The sequence below is a fragment of the Lagopus leucura genome, unplaced genomic scaffold, assembly GCF_019238085.1.
Source record: "Lagopus leucura isolate 7727_CA_CO unplaced genomic scaffold, USGS_WTPT01 Super-Scaffold_1, whole genome shotgun sequence".
In the NCBI taxonomy this organism is placed as follows: Eukaryota; Metazoa; Chordata; class Aves; order Galliformes; family Phasianidae; genus Lagopus; species Lagopus leucura.
This window is the reverse complement of record NW_024962250.1, coordinates 41267069-41289649: the sequence shown is the minus strand read 5'-3', so window position 1 is coordinate 41289649 and position 22581 is coordinate 41267069. Positions and strand designations below refer to the sequence as shown.

The 22581-nt window shown below is 51.2% G+C and overlaps 1 protein-coding gene across 4 annotated transcripts in view; it reads left to right on the top strand.

Annotated features, from left to right (window-relative positions):
- Positions 1-22581, top strand: part of FERMT2 (FERM domain containing kindlin 2) — a 36440-nt gene that overhangs the window by 9639 nt on the left and 4220 nt on the right. For 2 of the 4 annotated variants that reach the window (XM_042890421.1, XM_042890171.1), the window contains exons 2-12: positions 393-626; positions 11476-11610; positions 15359-15391; positions 15809-16034; positions 16119-16221; positions 16550-16657; positions 17636-17770; positions 18756-18805; positions 19921-20045; positions 21029-21135; positions 21313-21534. In XM_042890421.1, coding sequence (XP_042746355.1) covers positions 393-626; positions 11476-11610; positions 15359-15391; positions 15809-16034; positions 16119-16221; positions 16550-16657; positions 17636-17770; positions 18756-18805; positions 19921-20045; positions 21029-21135; positions 21313-21534 — 1478 coding nt within the window. The remainder of the gene's footprint in view (positions 1-392; positions 627-11475; positions 11611-15358; positions 15392-15808; positions 16035-16118; positions 16222-16549; positions 16658-17635; positions 17771-18755; positions 18806-19920; positions 20046-21028; positions 21136-21312; positions 21535-22581) is intronic. The other 2 variants (XM_042890343.1, XM_042890255.1) reach the window with 1 other exon arrangement.

Below are 22581 nucleotides of genomic sequence, written 5' to 3'. Positions count from 1 at the left end.
GGGGAAGTTGTGTGCTGTGAGAGTGGTGAGGTGCTGGAACAGCTGCCCAGAGAGGCTGTGATGCCCCGTCCATCCCTGGAGGTGTTGAAGGCCAGGTTGGATGGGGCCCTGTGCAGCCTGGGCTGCTGTGAAATGTGGAGGTTGGTGGCCCTGCATGGCACAGGGGGGTTGGAGCTTCGTGATCCTTGAGGTCCCTTCCAACCTGGGCTGTTCTGTGGTTCTGTGATGAGGAGGCAGTGATATCCTTCAGACCCGTTGGTACATCCCATAGCAAACAGCTCATCTCCGAGCAAAAAGCTCACCTCCGAGTATGGAGTGCAAGCAATTATTTCTGACTTTTGAAGGTTAATTCTGGTCTTGGTTTTAATGGGTGAATGCTGTGTTTGTTGCAGATGTCAAGAAGGACTGGTCAGACCACGCGCTCTGGTGGGAAAAGAAGAAGACGTGGCTCCTCAAAACACACTGGACGTTGGACAAGTATGGGATCCAGGCTGACGCCAAGCTGCAGTTCACACCGCAGCACAAGCTGCTCCGCCTGCAGCTGCCCAACATGAAGTACGTGAAGGTGAAGGTCAACTTCTCCGACAGAGTCTTCAAGGCGGTTTCCGACATCTGCAAAACCTTCAGTGAGTACCTTGTCTTCCATTTGTGCTCTTGTGCAGTAGAACTCATTAAATCACTGCTGACTTCCACCTTCGAGCACTCAGCAGCCAACCTGGGGATCAGGCAGCCCAAATGCCTGCTCGTTTTGCCTTTCAGTTCTGTGTGTTGATACCTGCAGAGCACTGCAGATGTAACCCACAGAGGGATGAGGTTTCCATGCTGAGTGCTGCTTTCAGAACAGAGCTGCTCGCAGTGCTGCACTGGGCAGGGCAGCAGCACCCTGCTCCCTGGTAGAGTTATTGGTGCTGGGTTGTGATTTCTATCTGTATTTTTGCAAACATAGGCGCTAGATGAAGAACAAACCCTGCAATAGGAAATCTGCCAGATCCCTGGGTCTTCTTCTAGGAGCAAATGGTATTAGGGATTAAGTGATGATGCTCTGCTATAAAACTGTCTGGTGGAAGGAAGCAGCTGATTCTCCCTCCTTCCTCCCTGATTCCCTTCAGTAAGAAGCCCCAGGAGGGGTGGATCATTTGCTATACCAGATGTGCAATGTTTGCACTGCTTTTTACTGATCTTCCCATGTTTCTTATTCCACCCCCCCAACATGGGCCATGGTCACTCAGCTCAGAGGGACCAAGCAATGCCCACGCTGCTGTAGTAAATCTATTTCTGCTCTTCTAGAGCAGCTCTGGTTACTCTTGGCTGACCCAGTTGTGTGAGCAGGAAGCTGGAAGGGAGCTGTTGCGACACCCGCTGTGCCGGTGTATATATAGCTGGTGGTGAGTCTTGAGAGGGCTCTGTGCTGTTTCTTTCCTGTTTTGGGTTTGGTTGAGTTTTGGGGCTGTTTTGGATTGTCTTTTTTTGAGTTTCATTTTGATAAATATTGGGAAAATTCTCCTTAAAACAGGAAAAGCTTAGGCAGCGTTATTTCCAAGCAGATTTAGCATCCCACCCCCATCTCCCATTGCATCTCCTATTGCCATTTCCAATACCTTGCTAGACAGTGAGGCCATGAGTGTCTGCTTTGCTGCTGCTGATTCTAGCAGTGAGTCATGTTGGGAAATTCTGCTGGAGTTAATCATGTAATGAGAGCACAGAGCAGCCAGAACCTTACATGGGCCTGAAGCAGCTCTTGATTTAACTCCAGGCCTCCCTGTGTATTTATGAGTAAAGCAGAAGGATAACACTAATATTTAAAGATGTGCAAAGAGGGCAAATCTGCTCAGAGAGCTGCAGTGAGCAGCACAGGAAGCGCTTTGACATCTGTCGTGGGTGTTTCTGCCAGGTGCTGGGGTACCTGATGGTGGGGAAGGAACAAAAGAAGAGTTTGGCTTAAACCCAAGCTGTTTGATGGCAGATGGGAGCTGTGAGGCTGAATGTGGGGGTTGCATCTTATTTAGCCCTTCTGCTGGTGTGTACTGGAAGCCAGATGTTCAGCGGTGCTCAGTGTTGGGAATGGGAAGATGGGACTGGAGGTTCTTCATGGAGATCTATGGATGCTTTTCTATCTGGTTATATGTACAGATATATATATATATTATAGATATCTATAGGATTAATATGTATATGTGTAGAATCATAGCTTGGAGAAGACTTCCAAGATTTCCAGCCCACCCCACCATGCCCACTGCCAGCATCCCTCAGTGCCACATCCCCATGGCTCTGGATCACCTCCATGCACAATGACCCTCCATGGGCAGCTGTGCCACTGCAGCACCACTCTTTCAGAGGAGAAGTGTTTCCTAATTGCCTCCCTCAGGAAAACCAAGCACATATTTCAAGGTAGAAAGGGAAGGAGGTAATCCCTGCTCTAACATAGCTCTTTTCTCTGAAAATCCCTTCATTTCTTAAATTACCGTCTGCTGTGGCCTGCCTGAACCAATGCTCAGCGGAGAAAATTGTGTTTGTGAGTCACTCATAGCTTGGATCTGTTTGCTGTCTTTGCCCCCAGAGCATCCAATTACATACTTCACTAATTTTAACATATGGCATGATTAAGGAGTAATTGGAAGTAATTCCTCGTGTCGCCAGCACTCTAGCTGGTTGCATCTCTGCAATGCTCCATAAGCAAGCAGGATCACGCTTGCATATGTTATTTAGGTTGTGCTTTTGCTTATTTTGCCTCTAAATTACAGGATATGCCAAGATTTAGAGTTAACGACCCAAAAGATTGAGAATCCAACCCAAAAGATTGGGAATTCCTCGAATTGTGCAGTCGTGTTTGCTGTGCTGTGTTTGGCAGCCCATGGAGGCTGCTCACAACAGACATCAGATACAGGCTGCTGCTGTGCAGAGAAAGCCTGGGAAGGAGGATGCAGGAGGGATGTTTGTGCTGTAGAGCTGTGGCACATGTGGTGTATTTACAGTTGGACTCAAAGATCTTAGTGGTCTTTTCCAGCCTTAATCGTAGCATGATAGAATAGCCTGGGTTGCAAAGGAGCACAGTGCTCATCCAGCTCCAACCCCCTGCTGTGTGCAGGTCGCCAACCAGCAGCCCAGGCTGCCCAGAGCCACATCCAGCCTGGCCTTGAATGCCTGCAGGGATGGGGCATCCACAGCCTCCTTGGGCAACCTGTGCCAGTGCCTCACCACCCTCTGGCTGAAAATGAGTCTGTGGTTCTTGGTGATTCCATGCAGTGCCACAGCACAGGGCAAGGATGCTGCCCTAGATTTTGTTCTGCAATTGGTCTCAAATCAGAGAGCGATGGGGAAGGAAGGAAGGAGGCTGACATCTGCGGAGTGTTTCTGCCACTGTCCTTCGGTCCTTGCAATGGCTTTGCTCCAGGATGGTGCCTGAGATTTGCATTTCCGTCACAGGCTGCAAAAGGGGAATTGGTGTTACAGCAGATGATGAATGCTGTCTGAGCTATGTGAAATGGTTTGGAGGGGACGTGGCAAGGCAGAGCAGCCTCCATTGCAGAGCTGGCCCATTGGGACTGGCCAGTGAGGTTGCTTCTGTTCTGCATCTCTCTTAATTAAAATGAGAGCATTATTGCTGCTGTCTCCTGGAATACAGCATGTCACCAGTGGGATTTCTTTTCAGAGCCCCTAATCTGCAGATGGAAACGGTCACAGAGAGCAAAGCTCACCTCTGGGGATCCTGGGGGTGGATGTGGGAGGATTCTAGAGTTGCTCACACATCCCCCAGTGTCCGTGGAGGTCGTGTGAAGCCGGAAAATGCAATCTCATTCCCAGTGGAACAGCCCCTGTGTTCCTCCTGCAGCCGGTGGGGAGGGCACTGGGATGGGAGGAGGGTGGAGAGAGCAGCCCGGTGCTGGGCCTGGCTGTGTGCCTGCCGTGAGGGCAGGCTTTGGTCTGCAGTCAGAAACCACAGAAAGAGAAAGTAAAAGTTCCCTTTTTCGGTTCAGGAATTGCTGAGGGATGGGGATGTGGTGCTGCTTATGAGTGCCCTATGTGTTCCTGTCCCATCGCTGCCCTGCTTGGGGAGGTTTTCCCTGCCCAGCAGACAACCTAGAAGGTATGTGAATGCAATTCAGCATGCTGCATATCAGCAGCTGGTTGGTATGGGGCAAACTGCAAGGGAAGGTTCAGGCTGGATGTTAGGAGAGGGACTTGAGCAGGGACAGCTTTGAAGCTCTTCCTTCCAGGCTCAGCTATGACCCAGAATCAAAGTACAGCTTTGAGCTGTACTTGGAGCTCCCAGATCTGTTTGCAGGCTCCCATCACTGCGGTGAAATGGCTTTGCCCCCACTTGAGCGGCTTCCCAGGCCAGTTCTGACCCACCAATCACATGGAGCTCAGAGCAGATGAATTCCCTGCTTCTCCCATGGAGAAGGGACTGCAGAGCATTCTCCAGTCCAGTGATGGTCCCCCTGGGCTTCTCGTTCCTGTGACACCCCAAAATACCATTGCCTGGATAGGAATCCCCAAGCCTCCAGAGCAACAAGAGCTCAGTGATGGAAATGTTCTACAACTCTCTACAACTGCCTGAAGGGAGGTGGTAGCGAGGTGGGGATCGGCCTCTTCTCGCATTTGGCAGCGATAGGATGAGAGGTGATGGCCTCACATTGTACCAGGGGAGGGTCAGGTTGGATATTAGGAAGCATTCCTTCTCTGAAAAAGCAGTGCTGCAGTGGCACAGCTGCCCAGCAGTGGTGGGGTCACCGTCCCTGGAGGTGTTCCAGATGTGGCACTGAGGGATGTGGGCAGTGGGCAGGGTGGGCTTGTTGGGGTTGGGTATCTTGGAGGTCTTCTCCAATCAGCCGCTGCTGAGCAATCATCCCATGTAACTGCAGACAGACAGAAGCTCTTTGCCATCACGCCATCACTGTGTGATTAGAGATGATGCTTTCCATCTGCTTTTTTCTTAAGCTGTTTCCCTGTGGGTGCCTCGTGCTGTTCTGTAGGTTCTCTCCCTGTATCCTGGGCTGCAGGCAGGATGCACTGCTGCTGCTGGGCACGTGGGAGAGGAAAAGCAAACAGAGCTGCAAGCAGGAAGGCTTTTTTCCCATGCCTCTGCATTTCCTGCCCCAGCAGCGCTGCGGGTGTCCCAGAAATGGAGAGTTGTTGTGGTGGGTAAAAGCTGCTGTCCTTATAAGGTTCTTCCTCGTATTCTTCACTGGTTGTGAGTTCGTACGTCGGAGAGTGGTGGTCAATGGCTTGGTGTCCAGACGGAGATCATGATCAGATCATCCCAGGCTGGATGTGGCTCTGAGCAGCCTGGGCTGCTGGTTGGCAACCTGCACACAGCAGAAGGTTGGAGCTGGATGAGCACTGTGCTCCTTTGCAACCCAGGCCATTCTGTGATGAGTGACAGCTGATGTGCCCTGCTTGTCCCAGCCTTCGCCTGCAACCCGAGCCGTGCTGCTGGTGGCATTTGGGAGCAGCACGGTGTGAGCTGGGCGAGGTGTCACCCTGGGCTGTCTAGACACTGAATGTGACCCTACCTTATTTATTTATTTATTTATTTTGCTTCTCTTTATAAACTGGTCTCTCCCCCAGTACAGAATGTCCTCTGCCTTCTGAAGTATTTGTAATATTTCCACGCCCTCGGATGCCAAAAAAACTTCTATAAAAAGCTGCTATTTCTGCAAAAGTGAAGCCTGTTGGTTCTCCCGGGGCTCTGCCCAGCCCCATTAGCACATAGAGTGCTGCTGGCTGCCTTGGGAAAGCCACGGGGCAGAGCTGGGGACGTGGGACAGCCACCCCTCTGCCCATAGCTGGGGGTGCACTGAGGTGCCTGAGGCCACGGATGGGGTGGATGAGCTGGGGGGCACCCATGTGGACTGGATGATCGTGGAATCCCCTTCCAACCCAACCCATGCCGTGATTTTAGGATTTAAACTATTTTTTCTTCCTTTATGCCCAGCTCGAAAACAAAGCAGCATTTCTGCTAAAATATTGAGACCAATTCAGGGTTTTGCACGCGAGCAGCTGGGGGAAGCAGCCCTCCCCCAGCACAGTGCTGGGATGCTGGGCAGCACTGCGGGGATGCTCGGAGCCATCGCTCCCATCCCAGCCCCTGGGCAGGGTTTGCTGCTGCCTTCTGCTACCGCCAGCAGAGGTTTGGCAGTAGCACAGCTATTTCTAAATATGTCTAGGGGATGGGTGTGGAAGGAAATCTTACCATTTAGAGAGCCTGCCAAATTGCAGTGGACTCAGCTTTTTAAATCGCAAAGGCCGAGTGTGCCGCTGCCAACTTCTTCATTTTTTCACTCTTTTTATTGCTCTCCTGTATGCGTCTGCTGTGTTCACGTAGAGTCTGAATGCACCCCAGGACCAAAATAACGACACGTAGTCCCAAAGTGACCAAAATGGAACAAACTCTTCTCCCCCCCCGCCCCTTTCTCCTCCCCATCCCTGTCCCCATCCTGCTGTGGAGCAGCGTCAGGCTGTATGTCACCGTGTGAGTCAGTGGATTTTTTCATCCTTACTCTTCTGTTGACAGAGCCCCTTTAAATAGACGTCCATCCCAAAGCCATGAGGAGCTGCTGGCAGCCCAGCTCCACGCCTGTTCTCTCTTTATGGCCCGATGCAGAGGCTCTAAGTGGATTTATTCTCTTGTTTGTGGCGCTTAATCGAATGAGTTTAATTTGACTTCAGCAACTTCAGGGAAAGGCTCTAAGTGCTGTCTGGGCTCCAAAAGGCATCCGGATAACGGGAGGCTGGGGATTTCATCCCACTCATGGAAAAATCATCCAAACATACAGCGTTTGGCTCCTCCTGTCTCTCCTTTTTTATTCGCCTTACACTAACGCTGGGTTCCATCAGTGCTGTCTCCTTCCTCTTCCACCTCTCCCTTAGGGGCACCTCCAGTCCAGTGCAACCTGGTTTTGACTCTGGGCACCACTCAGCGTCAATAGTTTGGCAGATGACAGCAAGCTGTTAGGAGGTGTCAATGTGGCTGAGGGTGGGAAGGCCCTACAGAGGGATCTGGAAGGGCTGTCAGTGTGCTGAGGCCAATGGATGAGGTTCAATGAGACAAAGAGCTGAGTCCTGCACTTGGGTATTGGAGTCCCCATCCCTGGAGGGGCTTCAGAGCCGTGGAGGTGCAGCACTGAGGGATGTGGGCAGCGGGCATGGTGGGCTGGGGTTGGGCTTGGGGGATCTTTTCCAGCGTCAGTGATTCTATGATCCCATGATCAGGTCTCCCAGACACACCATTTTTAGGTGGTTTTGCACTTCTCTGCTCCAGCAGCGCATCGTTCATCCAGCTCTCAGGTTTTCCATGTGGAATTTTGGAAGGCAGAGCCCATGCCAGGGTGAGCCCTGGTTTTGCTCTGCAGCACATCAGGCGGCTCACGGGATGTCCTGACCGACCTGCTGGCCCATGACTGTAACACAGAGCTTGGCTTTGGCCCAGATAAATATTTAAACAGCCAGGCAGCTGAAGAACCCATAATAAAATGTTCTGAATGTGCTGTGGGTGAGGAGCTGCTCCATGGTCAGATGCTGCAGCACCACAGCACAGCCACACTCTTATCTGCAGGCGTTCCCAATGCTATGCGCTGCTTTTTATTTTTTTATTGCCTTGGGTTTGTTTTGCAGAGCTTTATCTTGAATGAGTTAAAGATAAGGATAATACCTGGTTCTGTCGACTCACGGCGGCAGACAGAATTTGCTGATTCCCTCCCAAAAAATGTAGCTTGAAATCTGAAATGGGAGGGAAGTGGGTTTTGAGGTCTCGTTTCTCTAGGAATCGTCGTGTCGGAGTGCAAAGGCTGTAATTTTTATGAGTCATTGGTTCGAGGCATTGGTTATCCAGTGCAGAAATATCCCACTTCAAAACACATGTCCTAGCTGAGGGCAACTGGATGAGCGTTAAAGCGAGGATTTCCCCTAAATGTTGTGTGTGCTGCAAGGAAAATGATGGAGTTTCCAGTGTTTCAAGAGTAAGGTTAACCTTAAGCTGTATGGATTTTAGGCAGCCAGAATTGGGGTGGAAAAGGGAACAGTAACTTCTTTGGAGGGTTTGATTTCTTGGCATGTCAAAACTGGATACTGGATGTGTTGCAGTGGACAGCACTGGTGGTTGGTGGATGGCTGGACTAGATGATAGCAGAGGTCTTTTCCAACCCTAATGATTCTGTGATTCTAAGTAATGTGATTTCCCATAATTTTAGATTTGGGGAAAGCTGATGTATCCTGAGACAGTGCTTCCATTGGGTGATGCCAGCTTGGATGGACACAAAGGAGTAAAATCCTTCTTCCATGCCAAAACCCGTGGGTTTTGTTCCTGCCTCTGCTTTCCCACAGCTGCAATGCACCTTGGTGTTAAGGATGCAGCGGCTGCGTGGTTTGCTTGATGGATTTGGTCAAAAAATGGTGTGAATTTGGAATTTCACCGCCATCAAAGTGGCTGTTTTCCTTCAAAGCCAGTTTCCCAGGAGCAGTCAGTGCACTGTTCTGCAGAGAAGGAGGATTTTTCATCCCAGCTCTGCTGCTCATCTCTGGGCAGGAAATAAATGGGCACAGCTGGGCCGGGTGGGCTGTGTTTGGGCTGGAGCAGAAAGGAGAGATTCCAGGGGAATGAAAGGCCAAGAGTTTGTCTGCATCAGCACAGCACAGCCACGGATGGGATCTCCATAGGCAGCACCCAGCAGGATGGGCCGCTTCCAGCCGCGCTGCTGAGGGAATAGCTGAGATTTCACACGCTTGCACAACATGCAGAAATTGAAATGCTAAATGGATCGTGATCATTTACAGTAATTTCAAGCAGACTTCGCCACCACCATCTGTCTTGTGTGTACAGACAAGGAGTCTCTCTTTAAGCAAACACAGTCCCCGCAGATGGTAACAAAAGCAGAAATTGGAGAGCAAACATTGCACCGCTCCGAGGTCAGCACTGCAGCTCTGCAGGACCTGCACTCAGGAGGAGCTGAAATGGGGGGAGATGCGGATGGGGTTTGCTTGGCTTTGAGGCTGCAGTCCCCATCTGGGGAGATGTTTTGCCCCAGAGGAACATCTCCAGCGGATGGCTTTCTGCAGGCACGGCGTGACCTATCCAACAGCACAGACCTGCCATTGGATTTCCAGCTTTTCACACCGCTTTAAAGACGTATCTCTTGCCTTTATGGCCAGAAAATGGGCTGGCGCCCTCAGCAGCTCCCTGTCCTGCTTTCCAACTAACTGGAGCACCACCATCTGCAAGCCCTTATACCCTGGACAGTCTCGGCTTTAGCTACAGTAACTAAACACCGCATTTGCCAAGCCTGTCTCTATTCAAAACACGCTTGAGGAGCCTTTGTAAACTTATTAATCACAGGCAGTGTCAAGCGTTTTTTTCTGCCAGTAGTTTACTGAAAGATTGAGAAGCACAACCAGCAAAGTGCTCAAAGTTGCTTTTGTTTTTTTGCTTTTCATTTGGCTTTGGGGTCGGAGAAGCGGACGGCGGTGCTCGCTCACTGCCTGCATGCTGCACACTTACAGCAAGCTTCACTTTTGCTCTCCCCATTGCAGCCCAAATGCCTGCAGTTGGCTTTGGGAGGGTTGTGATGACGGCGTGTCCAGCAGCTGGCTGTTGGGGTGAAATTTGGGATTTATCTCTGGAAAACGTGCCCAGCCACAAAGGGGCTCTTGCATGCCAAGGATGCTCCGCTGTGCCTCGTGGCGCTGCGCGGCTTTGAAGCAGCTGCTGAAAACTCACAGCATCCTTTGTAATCCGAAGAGAGCGTCACGAACAACTGAGGAACTATAAAAAGTCGCTTTGAAATCAGATGGTCAAGCGTTGGGCCGTCTCCAGCAGATTGCTTTCAGGAGCAGAGCTTGGCCTGCAGCCCTTCTCTTGGCCTCTTTGAATGGTTTCAGCTGAGCGGCAGCATCAGTTGCTAATGCACCATAAATAAACAGCCGAGTATAAACCTTGCTAGCAAAATACCAGGGGAACTCCTCATTTTAGGCACTGCTGCAAGTCATCCTGTGCTCGTGACCCCAGTTATCCCAGCAGATTTTTTCTTAATGAGATAAGCTGGAGGCGAGAGGAGCGAATCGGAAGAGCTGTCTGTATTCCCGCATCGGGCGTTTGCTGGGAGGAATGGTTGAAGCACTGAGTGATGGTGAAACCTGAGTGGGTGCAGGGAGGGAGCTCAGTGCCATGGGTGGTGTTTGTGTCGTAATAATGAATCAGGGTGCACTTTAATTAATTAGAGCTGTGTCAGTGGATGGTTTGGGGGTGGGACACCCATAGAGCGGGAGATTCTGGCCATAGTATGGAAGATTCTGCTCAGAGAAGTTGTGGATGCCCATCCCTGGAGGTGCTCAAAGGCCAGATTGAATGGAGCTTGTCAGCAAGCAGCCTGTGGCATTGGGGTTGGAACTGGATGATCTTCGAGGTCCCTTCCAACCCAACCGTTCTATGATTCTATGGGTAACGTGGAGGTGCTGGGTTAAGGGGTGCTGGGTCTGGATGTCACCAAGGACAACCACAGCCCGGGTGTGGGTGGAAGCAGAGGTTGTACAGATAGCATTGTGGCCCCACAGCGCTCACCATGTCTGCAAGCAGGGCAGCAAAGTCTCAGAGCAGGACACAGCCTGCCAGACAAGCCATGCTGTAATAAGGCTACAAAATAAAGTCATTTTTGGAACGTGCTGTTTATGATGGCAGCCATCCCCTGGCAAATGTGGACATAGCAACCACACAGGGGCTGGGGCAGACTGCATGACAGCAGTGCCAGGGCCTCGCCACTCTAATCATGAAGAACGTCTTCCTTAGATCCAATCTGAACCTACATTTTAGTTTTTAAATGTTCCCAGGTCTTTGTCCTCAGGGCTGCTCTCTGTCTGCTCATTGCCCAGCCTGTATTTGTGCTTGGGATGGCCCCAAGCATTGCTCTAAGCCTTGTTGAACTTCCCAGTCCTGTCCACGTCCCTCTGGATGGCATCCCTTCCTTCTGTCATGTCAGCTGCACCACTCAGCTTGGTGTCATCCGCTGTGGGTGCACCTGGTCCCACTATCCGTGTCATTAATACTGGTCCCAGTATGAAACCCCCCAGGGGACACCACTCATCAGCAGTCCCCTCCTGTTTGCATTGTGCATGGGAAGTGCAGTGTTTGGCCCCAGTGCTGTGTGAGCTCTCCAACCATAAGAAAGGTGTTTGTTCCAGACAGGCTTGATCTCGACTTCATTTTTAGCCGCTGCAAAACAGGAGAATCAGCCCAGGTATTTCGAGTTACTGGATGTGGTTCCTTAAGGAAGGATTTTCTCTTTTTTCCCCATTTTTTTTTCATCTTGCCTTTGTTAAAATGGTCCATTATTGCCCAGCAGTGGTGGGCCACCATCCCTGGAGGTGTTCAGTGGAGATGTGGCACTGAGGGATGTGAGCACTGGGCACAGTGGGATGGGCTGGGGTTGGGCTTGGGGATCTCGGAGGTCTTTTCCAGCCTTAATGATTGTACAAATTTCTCCCCAGACATCAGGCATCCAGAGGAGCTCTCTCTTCTGAGGAAACCCAGAGATCCATCGAAGAAAAAAAAGAAGAAACTGGATGATCAATGTGACGACGAAGCCTTCGAGCTGGAGGGCCCACTGATCACACCAGGGTCGGGTGAGCCTGAGCGTGCGCACTTTGCAGGGCTGCACGTATGGGGAGCAGGGACGAAGAGGCAGCTAGACAATGAAATGGGAGCATATAGAGGGAAAAATGTGTAGTGGCATTGATCTGACCTAAGTCCTTACGGTCTGTGCAAGAAATGGGCCCCACATGATTTCCATGAGCTCCCTACACTGGTGAGCGGTCACGCTGGCACAGATCAGTGCCTGGGGCAGAGGTGTGTAGGGAGGCAGAACAAGGCCAGGCTTTATAAAATAAAAAAGCAACCAAGTGTGACCACATCAACACACAGATTGTGTTACTGAGATGTTTTCTTACCCTAGTAAAAAAGAAGCTAAATGGAAAATCATTCCTAATTTCACATTCCAGGTGTGTTTCAGGCAGTGCCACTGCTCTAAACCTTATTTATGGCCCAGCAGAAGCAGCCTTGTTATTAATTGCATTAGAGCTCCCTCCTGCAAAGGGTGTAGTTATGGATTGGGATGGTACAAAGCTCTCGTGGCGGGGGGGGTTCTTGCTGCTGTGGGATTTTGCCAGCCTGTCTCACAGAGCATCGCTAACAAAGCAGCACCGCTAACGGAGCAGCACCGCTTGCCACAAGCAGCACATGGATACGGGGTGTTTGCCAGCAGAGGGTTGTTCTGGCTCTGCTCCACGGGGCTGGGATGAGGGAGGCTGCAAGTGGGAGCACTTAACCCTGGTGGATTCACAGAGGCAGCCGTGGTGCTGCATGCCTGCAGGCAGGCGAGACGTGGCTGGCAGCCAGCGCTGTGGGTTTGAAGTCCTATACGAGAGGGATGCAGGGCAGCAGGCTGTGAGAACCCAGTGCCTCGGGGTTCAGTCGATTGGTATTAATTGCCTTTGAATTAAGCGAGGTGAGAGCGAAGGTCGCAGCAGCGTGGTCAATGCTGGCAGTGCTCACCTCTGCAAGCAGGATTGGCATCTCCACCTGGGGACAGGCAGCATGGACTGGCTTTGTATCCAAGGAGAAATACTCCTTTTTTTTCCCCTCCTTTGTCACTCATTCTTTTCTAAATCACTGAACAATCCTTCTGGACGTTTCCTCTCCCATCTGGAGGAGATCTCCCTGTGTCTTTCAAGGCTCCAGCCAATGCTCGTTGTCATTTGGCACTTCCATCAGTAGAGGCACTCAGCAGCCTTTCCGACAGGCAGTGTTTGCAGGGAGCATCTCTGTTAGATTAATTCCAAGCCCTTGGCCCTACTTGTGGGAAACGTATGCAGAAGACACTTTTTAATTTAAATTATTTATTACTCTTGCAGTGAGTCACTTTGAACTGTCTGCTCAGTTTGTCTTTCTCGTACTGCATCTGTGAATGCAAGGATTTTTGCTGCAGGTTTAATTGCCACAGTTACCTGTGATGTTTAGGTCCCATTAGTTTGACATCGTCTTCTTAATCTGGATAAACTCTTGTCAGTGTTGTTCCAACACCTGTCTGTGCGCTGGATGCTCATGTAAAATGAGTGGGCACTTCATGATCTGCTTATTTCAGTGCACATAGATTCAGTTTTTGTCACCGAGGATGTCTGGCAGCACAGCCAGCTTAAGCCTCTGCAGGCTCACAATAAGCCTTGCCCAACAGTCTCCATTGAATCATAAAGTCATTCAGGTTGGAAAAGACCTGTAAGACACCAACGCCAGCCCATCCCCACCATGCCCACTAAGCCACGTCCCCCAGCGCCGCATCTGGAGTCCTGTATTTGCTTACAAAGAAGTGAGTGCTAAAAGCATCCTTGGCTTTCCGAGGCTTTCTTATCTTCATTCCCATTTCCCTTACTATCAGGCAGTTTACGGTTGCATTTCTGAACTATTCAGGTTTCCTTGCTGTGGCATTGGCTGTGTTTGGTACGATGCCGTTGACCAGCCTAAAGCATCAAGGCTAATTGTGGGGGCGATCCCATCAAAGCTGCATGAGTTTGGCTGACTGATGTCAGCTGTGTTGTTCTCCACAGAAGGGTCTATCAGACGCCCTATCATTCCAGATCAGACTGCTGGGACCAGATTTATGCATCTGATTCCATTCTGTCCTAAAACTGGGAAAACCCAATGGCGTCCTGCATCGTTACAAAGCGCTTGGAATAATTCATAGAATCGTAGGATCATAGAATGGCCTGGGTTGAAAAGGACCACAGTGATCATCTAGTTTCAACTCCCCTGTATAATTCTTCAGTGTTCTCTGAAATTTTGTAACGCTCTTAAAATGGCTGGAGATACAGAAGATATTTCACCTATCTGGACGCGGGTTCCCAAAATGCAGACCACGGGTGTTGTGTGTGATCATTCACATCTTTCCTGTGTGATGGATTCGGACCATCCCTGTGGCTCAGCCTTCTGTAGTTTCTTCCTAGAACTGTAGAATCACCAAGGCTGGGAAAGACCTCCAAGATCATCCAGTCCAACCATCCACCAGTAGTTCCCCGTTAAACCACGTCCTTTAGTACAACACTTAGATGTTTCTTGAACACCTCCAGGCACGGTGACTCCACCACCTCCCTGGGCCCTCCAGGGAGGCAATGCTTTGTAAGGTAGATTTGGAGTGCATTGAATGGCACGTCTGAGCAATATGAATATGGAACTGGATTCCATAAGGACGCAACTCTTTTCCACAAGGCCAAGTATTGGTCCTCCTGAGAGGTGCACACATTTATTCCCAGCAAACGACGTTGAGCTCATTGCCTGATTTCATAAGCAGTGGAGTCACTGACATTAGGACGCGCTCAATGAACATCCATTACGCTCAAAATATGGATTTTATACTCTTAGCATAAAAATCAATGCTCCTTTGAGATCAATGGGGACGATTTAGCTCTCAGCTATTTTGGGGTATGAGATGCCAAGTCGGGTCAGCTTTCTTCTCTAGGTAATTAGTAATTTTAAAAGGCTTTTTTTTTCCCCAACGTGGAGCTGTATGAGCTGTAAAACTTCAAAGCGTCTGGGAGTAATGCATGCTTTGGGATTGGTTTTGCACCAAATAGCACCACTTGCTCGGCGTATTAATATCAAATTGGCCACATAAGCAAGCTTCTCTGCCCGTGAAATGCCACATTTCGGTGCCTGGCCATTTCTTGTAACACGAGCAAAAGAGCTGGAGTCACTTGGGTTACTTTGCCTGCCGGCTCAGCTGGCACTGCTGCAAACACTCGGAAAAACCAGAGCTTTTGGTGCAAGTTGTGTACCAAGAGAACTTCTGGGTGGCTTTGCAAGCGTCTGACGTGTCGGTACAAAACAAGTGTGCAGGGTGCTGTACTTGGGGCAGCACGGGAGCACGCATCGCACGGCCGCATCGCTGGAGGAGCCTCCCCTGCAGTAAATCAGGGTGAAAACACGGCGGTTTCGGGTCTGCGTTGAGCAGTGATGGTTGCCAAAACCATGGGGTCATCTGGGTTGAAAAAGACCTTGGAGATCACCGAGTCCGACCGCTGAGCTGAGCGATGGCAGCAGTGGGGTGTGGGAAACTCAGAGAATCCTCATCTCGAGCGGTTCGGCGTAACCCCTGGTTTGGCAAACGCACCTGAAACGCCTCCCCTGACTTTAAGTGCAATCAGTGTAACGAGGGGAGTCTCAGCCACAGGCCAGCTCCGCACTGGGGTCGGGTGGCTCAGCCTCACGCGTGCTACTCAGCCCTCTTAACCCACACTTGTATTTCCAGCTCTCCTCCTTCCCTGCCGACCCGGTGACTTTCTCTCGCCTTCTCACTTCCCTCCTTTCTTTCCCTCTCCATAGGCACCGATATTCTTTACATCGGCCCCGTCAAAGGTGAGCTCCACCTCCTTAGGACTTTTGTGCTCTGCCTCTGGTCTCTCTGGCCGTGCCCTTAGTTTATTTTCCTGCTCCTCTAAAACCTTTGACTTCCAAAATCTTTAAGCTCCAGGTAACACCGGTAAGTGGGGGGTGGCCCAGGGAGACCCGCGGGTTTTCCCACGGATTCGGCTCGGGAATGGCTTTTCCATCAGTTTTGCTCTTGGAGAAGAAAGAGAGAGAGAGAGAGAGGTTGGGGCAGCTTGTCATGGGAAAACAAGCAGCGCAGTGTTTTCCAGCTGCGGAACAAAATGGTAAAAAAGAAAAAGAGAAGGTTTGACATCCGCTGGCTTCGGTTTTGTGTCTGAATTGGTTTTGTGTGGAGCGGGGCTTGGCCGCCAGCTCACAGCCGGCCTTTCTTCCTCTCGCTGGTAGGAAACATCTATTCCAGCCCAGGACTGTACAGCAAAACCATGACGCCGACTTACGACGCTCACGACGGCAGCCCCTTGTCCCCCACGTCCGCATGGTTTGGGGACAGCGCCTTGTCGGAGGGCAACCCAGGCATCCTGGCCGTCAGCCAGCCCGTCACCTCCCCCGAGTCCCTAGCAAAGCTGTACAAGCCACAGGCACTCCTCGACAAAGCCAAGATCAACCAAGGGTGAGTCCACCACTTGTTTGTCTTCTCTCGTCGCGATCTCGCGGGAGCTCTCTGTGTGTGCTACCCCTTGCTGATGATTTGCAGGTGGTTGGATTCGTCCCGATCCCTCATGGAGCAGGAGGTGAAGGAAAACGAGGCTTTGCTGCTCCGGTTCAAGTATTACAGCTTTTTCGACCTGAATCCAAAGGTAAGGAGTTAGTTTCTTGGCTTGCACCTTGCAGGCAAACGGTTTGGGCGAAGGATGCCTGTGTCTCCAGAGTGCATTTGTGCTGGTAAATATTCCACCACATTGCAAATGGGTGCTTGCATCAAGGGCAGGTGTGCACGCTGCCGTGCCCTGGGATGAAAGGCATTGCAGGGACTGCTTTGTGGCTGTGAGCCTTGTCCACCCCGGGCTGAAGGGAGCATTGAAAAAGGGTAATCAGATGAGGGTGTGTTGTGCCCAGGGCGAGGGAGATGGCGGGTCTTGCTGTGGCACCTCCCTTATGGGCTGTGCTGTTTCTCCCTGTGCGCAGTACGACGCCATCAGGATCAACCAGCTGTACGAGCAGTCCAAGTGGGCCATCCTGCTGGAGGAGATCGAGTGCACGGAGGAGGAGATGATGATGTTTGCAGCGCTGCAGGTAGGAGATGGCCCCCAACACTTGGTTTGGTCAAGCTTCATTTTGTGGCTCTTGTAGACCGCTCTGTTGATGGATTGCTTGGGATTCCTGTGCTGATAGGAGTTGGACTGCTTCTGTCTCCTGTCCCACTTATCGGGCAGTTAGCATGTTGGCTGCTGTTACTCCTTATGAAGAGGAATGTAGCCTTCTTTTCCCAAACATGTTTATGTCTGCCTGGACTTGTTGCTTTGCCCTGTTTGACAAAGCCAAGTGTAAGGACAGTAAGTTCCTGAGCTGCACATTGCTGGCATGCTGCCCCCCAAACAGCTGGTGGTAATCTGTGGGTTTCCTGGAACGACGTATTTATCTGCTTTATGAAGTCCTTGGTGTGATTTGGCATAAATACTACACCTGCTATTGACTTCTGTGGGACGGACAGTGGGCAATTTCCTATGTGTGGTCTGGCGCTCCTCGTTGCTGGAGGATGTAGGAACATCCCCAGAGGGAGCCTGAGTCTGCTCTTAGGGCCCCTCCCAGGAAGAAAACGGTGAAAACAAAAATATAAAGATTCAGCCTAACTCTGTCAGCAGCCCACGTTGGGCTGTGCTTAGTGCTTGGAGTGAGGTTTCACTGCATTTTTGTAAAAACAACGTGAGACAAGAGAGGCTGTGGATGCCCCATCCCTGCAGGCATTCAAGGCCAGGCTGGATGTGGCTCTGGGCAGCCTGGGCTGCTGGTTGGCGACCTGCACACAGCAGGGGGTTGGAGCTGGGTGAGTTCCTTTGCAACCCAGGCCATGCTGTGATTCTATGATGGGAGATCTTTGTGCACGTTGCAGCCTCATCACAACAGTTGGGCCGTTTCAGCAAAAGTTTGTGCATCCAAAAATGCTGAGCAGTTGTCACTGGAAGAACACGGTGTGGTGCACGGCCTGGTGGATGAGGGAAGAGCAGTGGGCACAGGCCGCCTGTGCTCACGCAGCCATGCCTTGCCTTTCAGTACCACATCAACAAGCTGTCCATCATGTCATCAGAAAACCACCTGAACAACAGCGACAAAGATGTGGACGAGGTGGATGCTGCGCTCTCCGACCTGGAAATCACCTTGGAAGGTGGCAAAACGTCGACAATTCTGGTAAGGGCTGTGGGCACGGGCCGTACACATCCCCTCCTTGCCTCTTGCAAGCAAGGATCATTGTTCTGAGCATCCAACCTGCCTTATTTCCTTCGTCTCCTTTTTTTTTCTGTTGCCTTCAGCCCAGTGGAGCAACACGTTTGAGCGTGATGATCCTTTTTTCCAACCTTAATGACCCTACGGTTGTGATGCAGAGCATAGAGCCCAATAGTAGTTTCATATTTTGAAGTAGAACTGCCACCCTCAGCCTGCAGAGATTGGCAGGGAGAGCAGCATCACTGGGATGCAGCAGAAATAGTGGGTTCAGTGGTTGGCGACCCTGCACACAGCAGGGGGTTGAAACTAGATGGTGATTGTGGTCCTTATCAACCCAGGCCATTCTGTGATTCTATGATAGAAATAGGGCCTGGTTGTCAGAGCCAAGAGACCGTTCACAATGTCTTTGCAAAGCAGAGCTGAAGCACAGCACTGAGGAGCAATCCCCACCAGACAGGAGTGAAGAAGGCAATGATTCGTCAAAAAAAAATCCATCCCTTTCTCTACCGGTTGCTCCCAGTAGCCATTTCCAGATGCATTCAAGTAATTGAATACGGATAATGGGCAATTAGTGGATTGTTTGTTTAGATTCTGCATTTTTTTTCCCCCGTTGTATCTGTAAACAGCATTGCTCACTGCAGACAGAAAGTAAACTGTCCCACTGCTGGAAACTGCTGCAGCGCTGTTTGTGCTCCGTGTCGTTTGAAAACCCTTTGGTTGGAGCTCGTGGGAACTGGAAATGCCATTCAGCATGACAGTGCTCTGCAGGAATCCCATAAAAACCATCGAATATTGCCCTCTGCTTTCCAGGCAGCACTCCCATGCAGTAGATGCTCTGTGTGCTTCCTCCCCCAGCACTGGAAGTGACCGTTTGGTGGTCGGATCTGGGTGACCTTTGAGGTCCCTTCCATCCCAGCCCATTCTACGATCCTCTCCTTTATATTTTCAGGGTGACATCACTTCCATCCCAGAGCTCGCTGACTACATTAAAGTATTCAAGTAAGTACTGCTGGGAAGAGGTGGTAGCAATGAATAATTCATGGCCCTGCTGCCTCCTGTCCATTTCTTCCCCTCCTGACTCCAGATTTCACTGTATTACCATGCATGGATACCGCAGAGCCGTTACCCTGCAGTTTGCAGCACCTGGGCGCCGTCGCTGTTAACACATTTTGCTTTCTCCAGCACTCAGCACAGCCACTGGGTATTATTCCACGTTGTTCCCAACCATCCCATTTGATCCTGAAGTTCTTAAACATCAACCCCTGTGCATGTCCCTGCGCTCAGGAGTTATGGGTTTTGTTCATTCTGCTGCAACGTGGATGCCTGGGAATGGCAGCAGCTGGACGTTGGCTGGTGCCGTGGCAGCTTCCAATGTTTTGCAGTTCTCTGCTGCAGCACAGGTTATGGTGAACGTTCTGGAAAGTGAATAAACCCAACGGGAGTTGACAGGATAGGTACAGGGGCAGAAAAGTGATGGCAGTGGAATAGCTCCATAATGAGCCCCTCTGTTGTAATTGTCTCTGCTCCAACTGGGGCAAAGCCGCAGGACTGGAGCCCGCGCCATGCTTCAGGGTGGGTGGTTTTCCCCTGAAAGCAAACCATCACACAAAAACCTTACTGTTTGCTTTGACGTGCTCGTTTGCCAATAAAATCAGGCACAGCTCTAATTGCTAACTGCTCGCCAGTTGGAGTGTCAGTTGTCAGGGAGGGAGGAGGTGTTGCTGGTTCACTCCGCTGAGTCGGTGCAATCTCTGAGAACTGCAGCTTGGATAAACTTCCAAAACTCCATTAAGGCACCAGAGGTCAAATTGGGTGCTGGGCACCTCACTGCTGCTGCGTGCACATTTCTGCCAGCCCAACTTCTACATCTCCTTCGGTGCTGCAGTGGCACAGCTGCCCAGCAGTGGTGGGGTCACCGTCCCTGGAGGTATTCCAGAGCCATGGGGATGTGGTACTGAGGGATGTGGGCACTGGGCATGGTGGGGTGAGCTGAACTGGGTGATCTTTTCTGGCCCCAACGATCCTGTGATTGCAGGTGGTCATTTTGCAGCCCAATTTGCATCCCACCACCTGGTTAGCCCCGTGTTTGTAACGTCCCACACCCTGTCTCACAGGCCCAAGAAGCTGACCCTGAAAGGTTACAAGCCATACTGGTGCACCTTCAAAGATACCTCCATCTCCTGCTACAAAAGCAAAGAGGAAGCCAACGGAACTCCTGCCCACCAGATGAACTTGAGAGGTAGGAGCAGCATTCACACACTTGCTTGGCATTCCAGTGATCATCTGCCACTGCAACACCTTGCTTTTCCACTTGTGTTCCTAGCGTGCCATCCTGGGTGTGGATAAACGTGTGAAAAGGAGAAAGTGGCTGGGCTGGTGTGTGCTGAGATGTCTACCACATGGCCCACGACCCCGTTAGGTGCTGCCAGCTCCCCAGTAGCATATCCGTTTGCCACTCACCTCTCAGGCTGGCCCATTTTTTGGCTGCAGAGTGAAGTCAGAGTAAAGCAGGTTCTTGCAAGCCCAGGGAGACAGCCTGAGGGAGAGAAGGCTCCAAGGAGACTTCATTATGACCAGGCTGGACGGGGTCCTGGGCAGCCTGAACTGGTGGGAGGGGCAGCCAGCCCACAGCAGGGTGTGGAACTGGATGGGCTTTAAGGTGCCTCCTAACCCAAACTGCTTTATAATTACGGGGTGCTGTGATTCTGTGACCTTGGCCATCCCCATTCACCACCCATGTTGGCACGGTGGCTCGTAGCATTTCTTGAACACCCAAAGTGGGATGCTCATAGCACTAAACATCGCAGTGCACCCACACAGAACAGCACGTGAGTGTCCAGGACCTGGCCAGTCACATTTTCCTGCACTTTTGTGAAAATCTGGGGACCAAGTGGTGTTTACCATTAGATCAAGGCCAAGGTGTGGGAGGTGAGTCCTAGGGGAACCTGTCAGCTTCAGTCTCTGCTTTTGGGCCAGGTCTTCCATTTTCCCTTCACTGGGAAGAGGAGCTAGATGATCTTATAGGTCGTTTCCAGCCTTGTGATTCTATGATTCTAATATAGCTGTGTGCCACAGTTTGTGTCCCTGTGATGCTGTCCCATTGGAGATGCACTGTGAGATCTGCAATTTGGCAGCACCTAGCTGGAATGCTTTGCCTTTTCTTGTCCATTCGTTGTTTTCTCCTTGTTAGAACGTCCTTCTGAACAGTGGCTCCCATTGCAGGTTGTGAAGTCACTCCCGACGTGAACATCTCCGGTCAGAAGTTTAACATCAAGCTTCTGATCCCCGTTGCAGAGGGAATGAACGAAATCTGGCTGCGCTGTGACAACGTAAGTCTGTCCCCTCGTCCATATGGGTGACAGCACCCATCTCCTCTGCTCAGGTCCATCCCGTGGCCACCGCTTGGTTTCTGCTCAGCTGTGCAGGCAGGAAGGCTGTCGGGTGGTTGAGGGGGGTGGGCTGATGCCTCGTCCCCAGCTGACAGCCACGCTCTCACTGTGCCACAGGAGAGGCAGTACGCCAGCTGGATGGCCGCCTGCCGCCTCGCCTCCAAGGGCAAGACGATGGCGGACAGCTCGTACAGCATGGAGGTGCAGAACATCCTCTCCTTCCTGAAGATGCAACACCTCAACCCGGACCCGCAGCTGATCCCGGAGCAGATCACAACAGACATCAACCCCGAGTGCCTGGTGTCCCCGCGCTACCTGAAGAAGTACAAGAGCAAGCAGGTAGGGCCGGCCGCGGGGCCGTGGGGTGGTGTGTTGGGATGCACCCTACTAAAACACAGCACCCACTGAGATCTGTGCTCCGGCGTCAGGGAATGGCACCCACCACCATAATGACACTTTGTAGGTTGAGTGCACGTCAGCAGCGGTGCCCGGCCCTCGGTTGAGCTGTGTTCACCCCAAAAGGATGCTGCAGCTCAGCCACGCAGGATCCCGGTGCTGGCACCAAAACCTGCACTGAGCTGTGCAGGAGCCCTCAGGATGAGCAGAGCTGCAGTTGCTTGCAGTGCTTTGTGCAGACTTGGCTGTACTGCGGTTTGCATATTTCTCTCTTTGCTTTCCCCCTCCTTCCAAATGCCAGTCCTTGAAACATTGCTTCATTTTACATCGCCACGACTTGTGCTTGAACTCGGCGCTGCATTCAGTCCGTGCATGACAGAGCTGATCTGTTTCGTGATGGAAAAAAACGCATGGCTTTCTGAAAGACATTACACTCCAGTTCAGCAGCAGAAATAAGGAAGGCATTGCTCTGTGGCCTCTCACTGACATGAATGGCTCTGCAGCCCGAGTTCTTGGGCTGCGGCTGTGTTCGACCTCTGCAAGCCAAGAAGAAGGCTGCAACTGAGAGAAGCAGGAAAAATATAACTTTTTATTGGCACAGCACGATGATTTCCTGGCAGTGGAGTTATATTTTATATAGCCCTTGTTCTTCTTCTGAATGAGCCTTTATATCCATTTGGATGGTGGAGAGGCTGCATAAATATCCAGCTTTGACATACAGCACCTTCCAGGCTCCGGCTCAGTAAAATGGGGCACCTGGAAAAATAGTAGGATAGAACTTACTTAGTGTGCAGGCATCCTTGCTGTGGAAATCAACCACAGGGCATGGCCCCATGGGGACAGTGGGCATCAGAATGGAGAGATAGGGGCAGTTTCAAAGGCTGTTTGCTGGGAAGGACAGATGGACGGATGGACGGATGGACGGATGGACGGATGGATAGATGGATGGATGGATGGATGGATGGATGGATGGATGGATGGATGGATGGA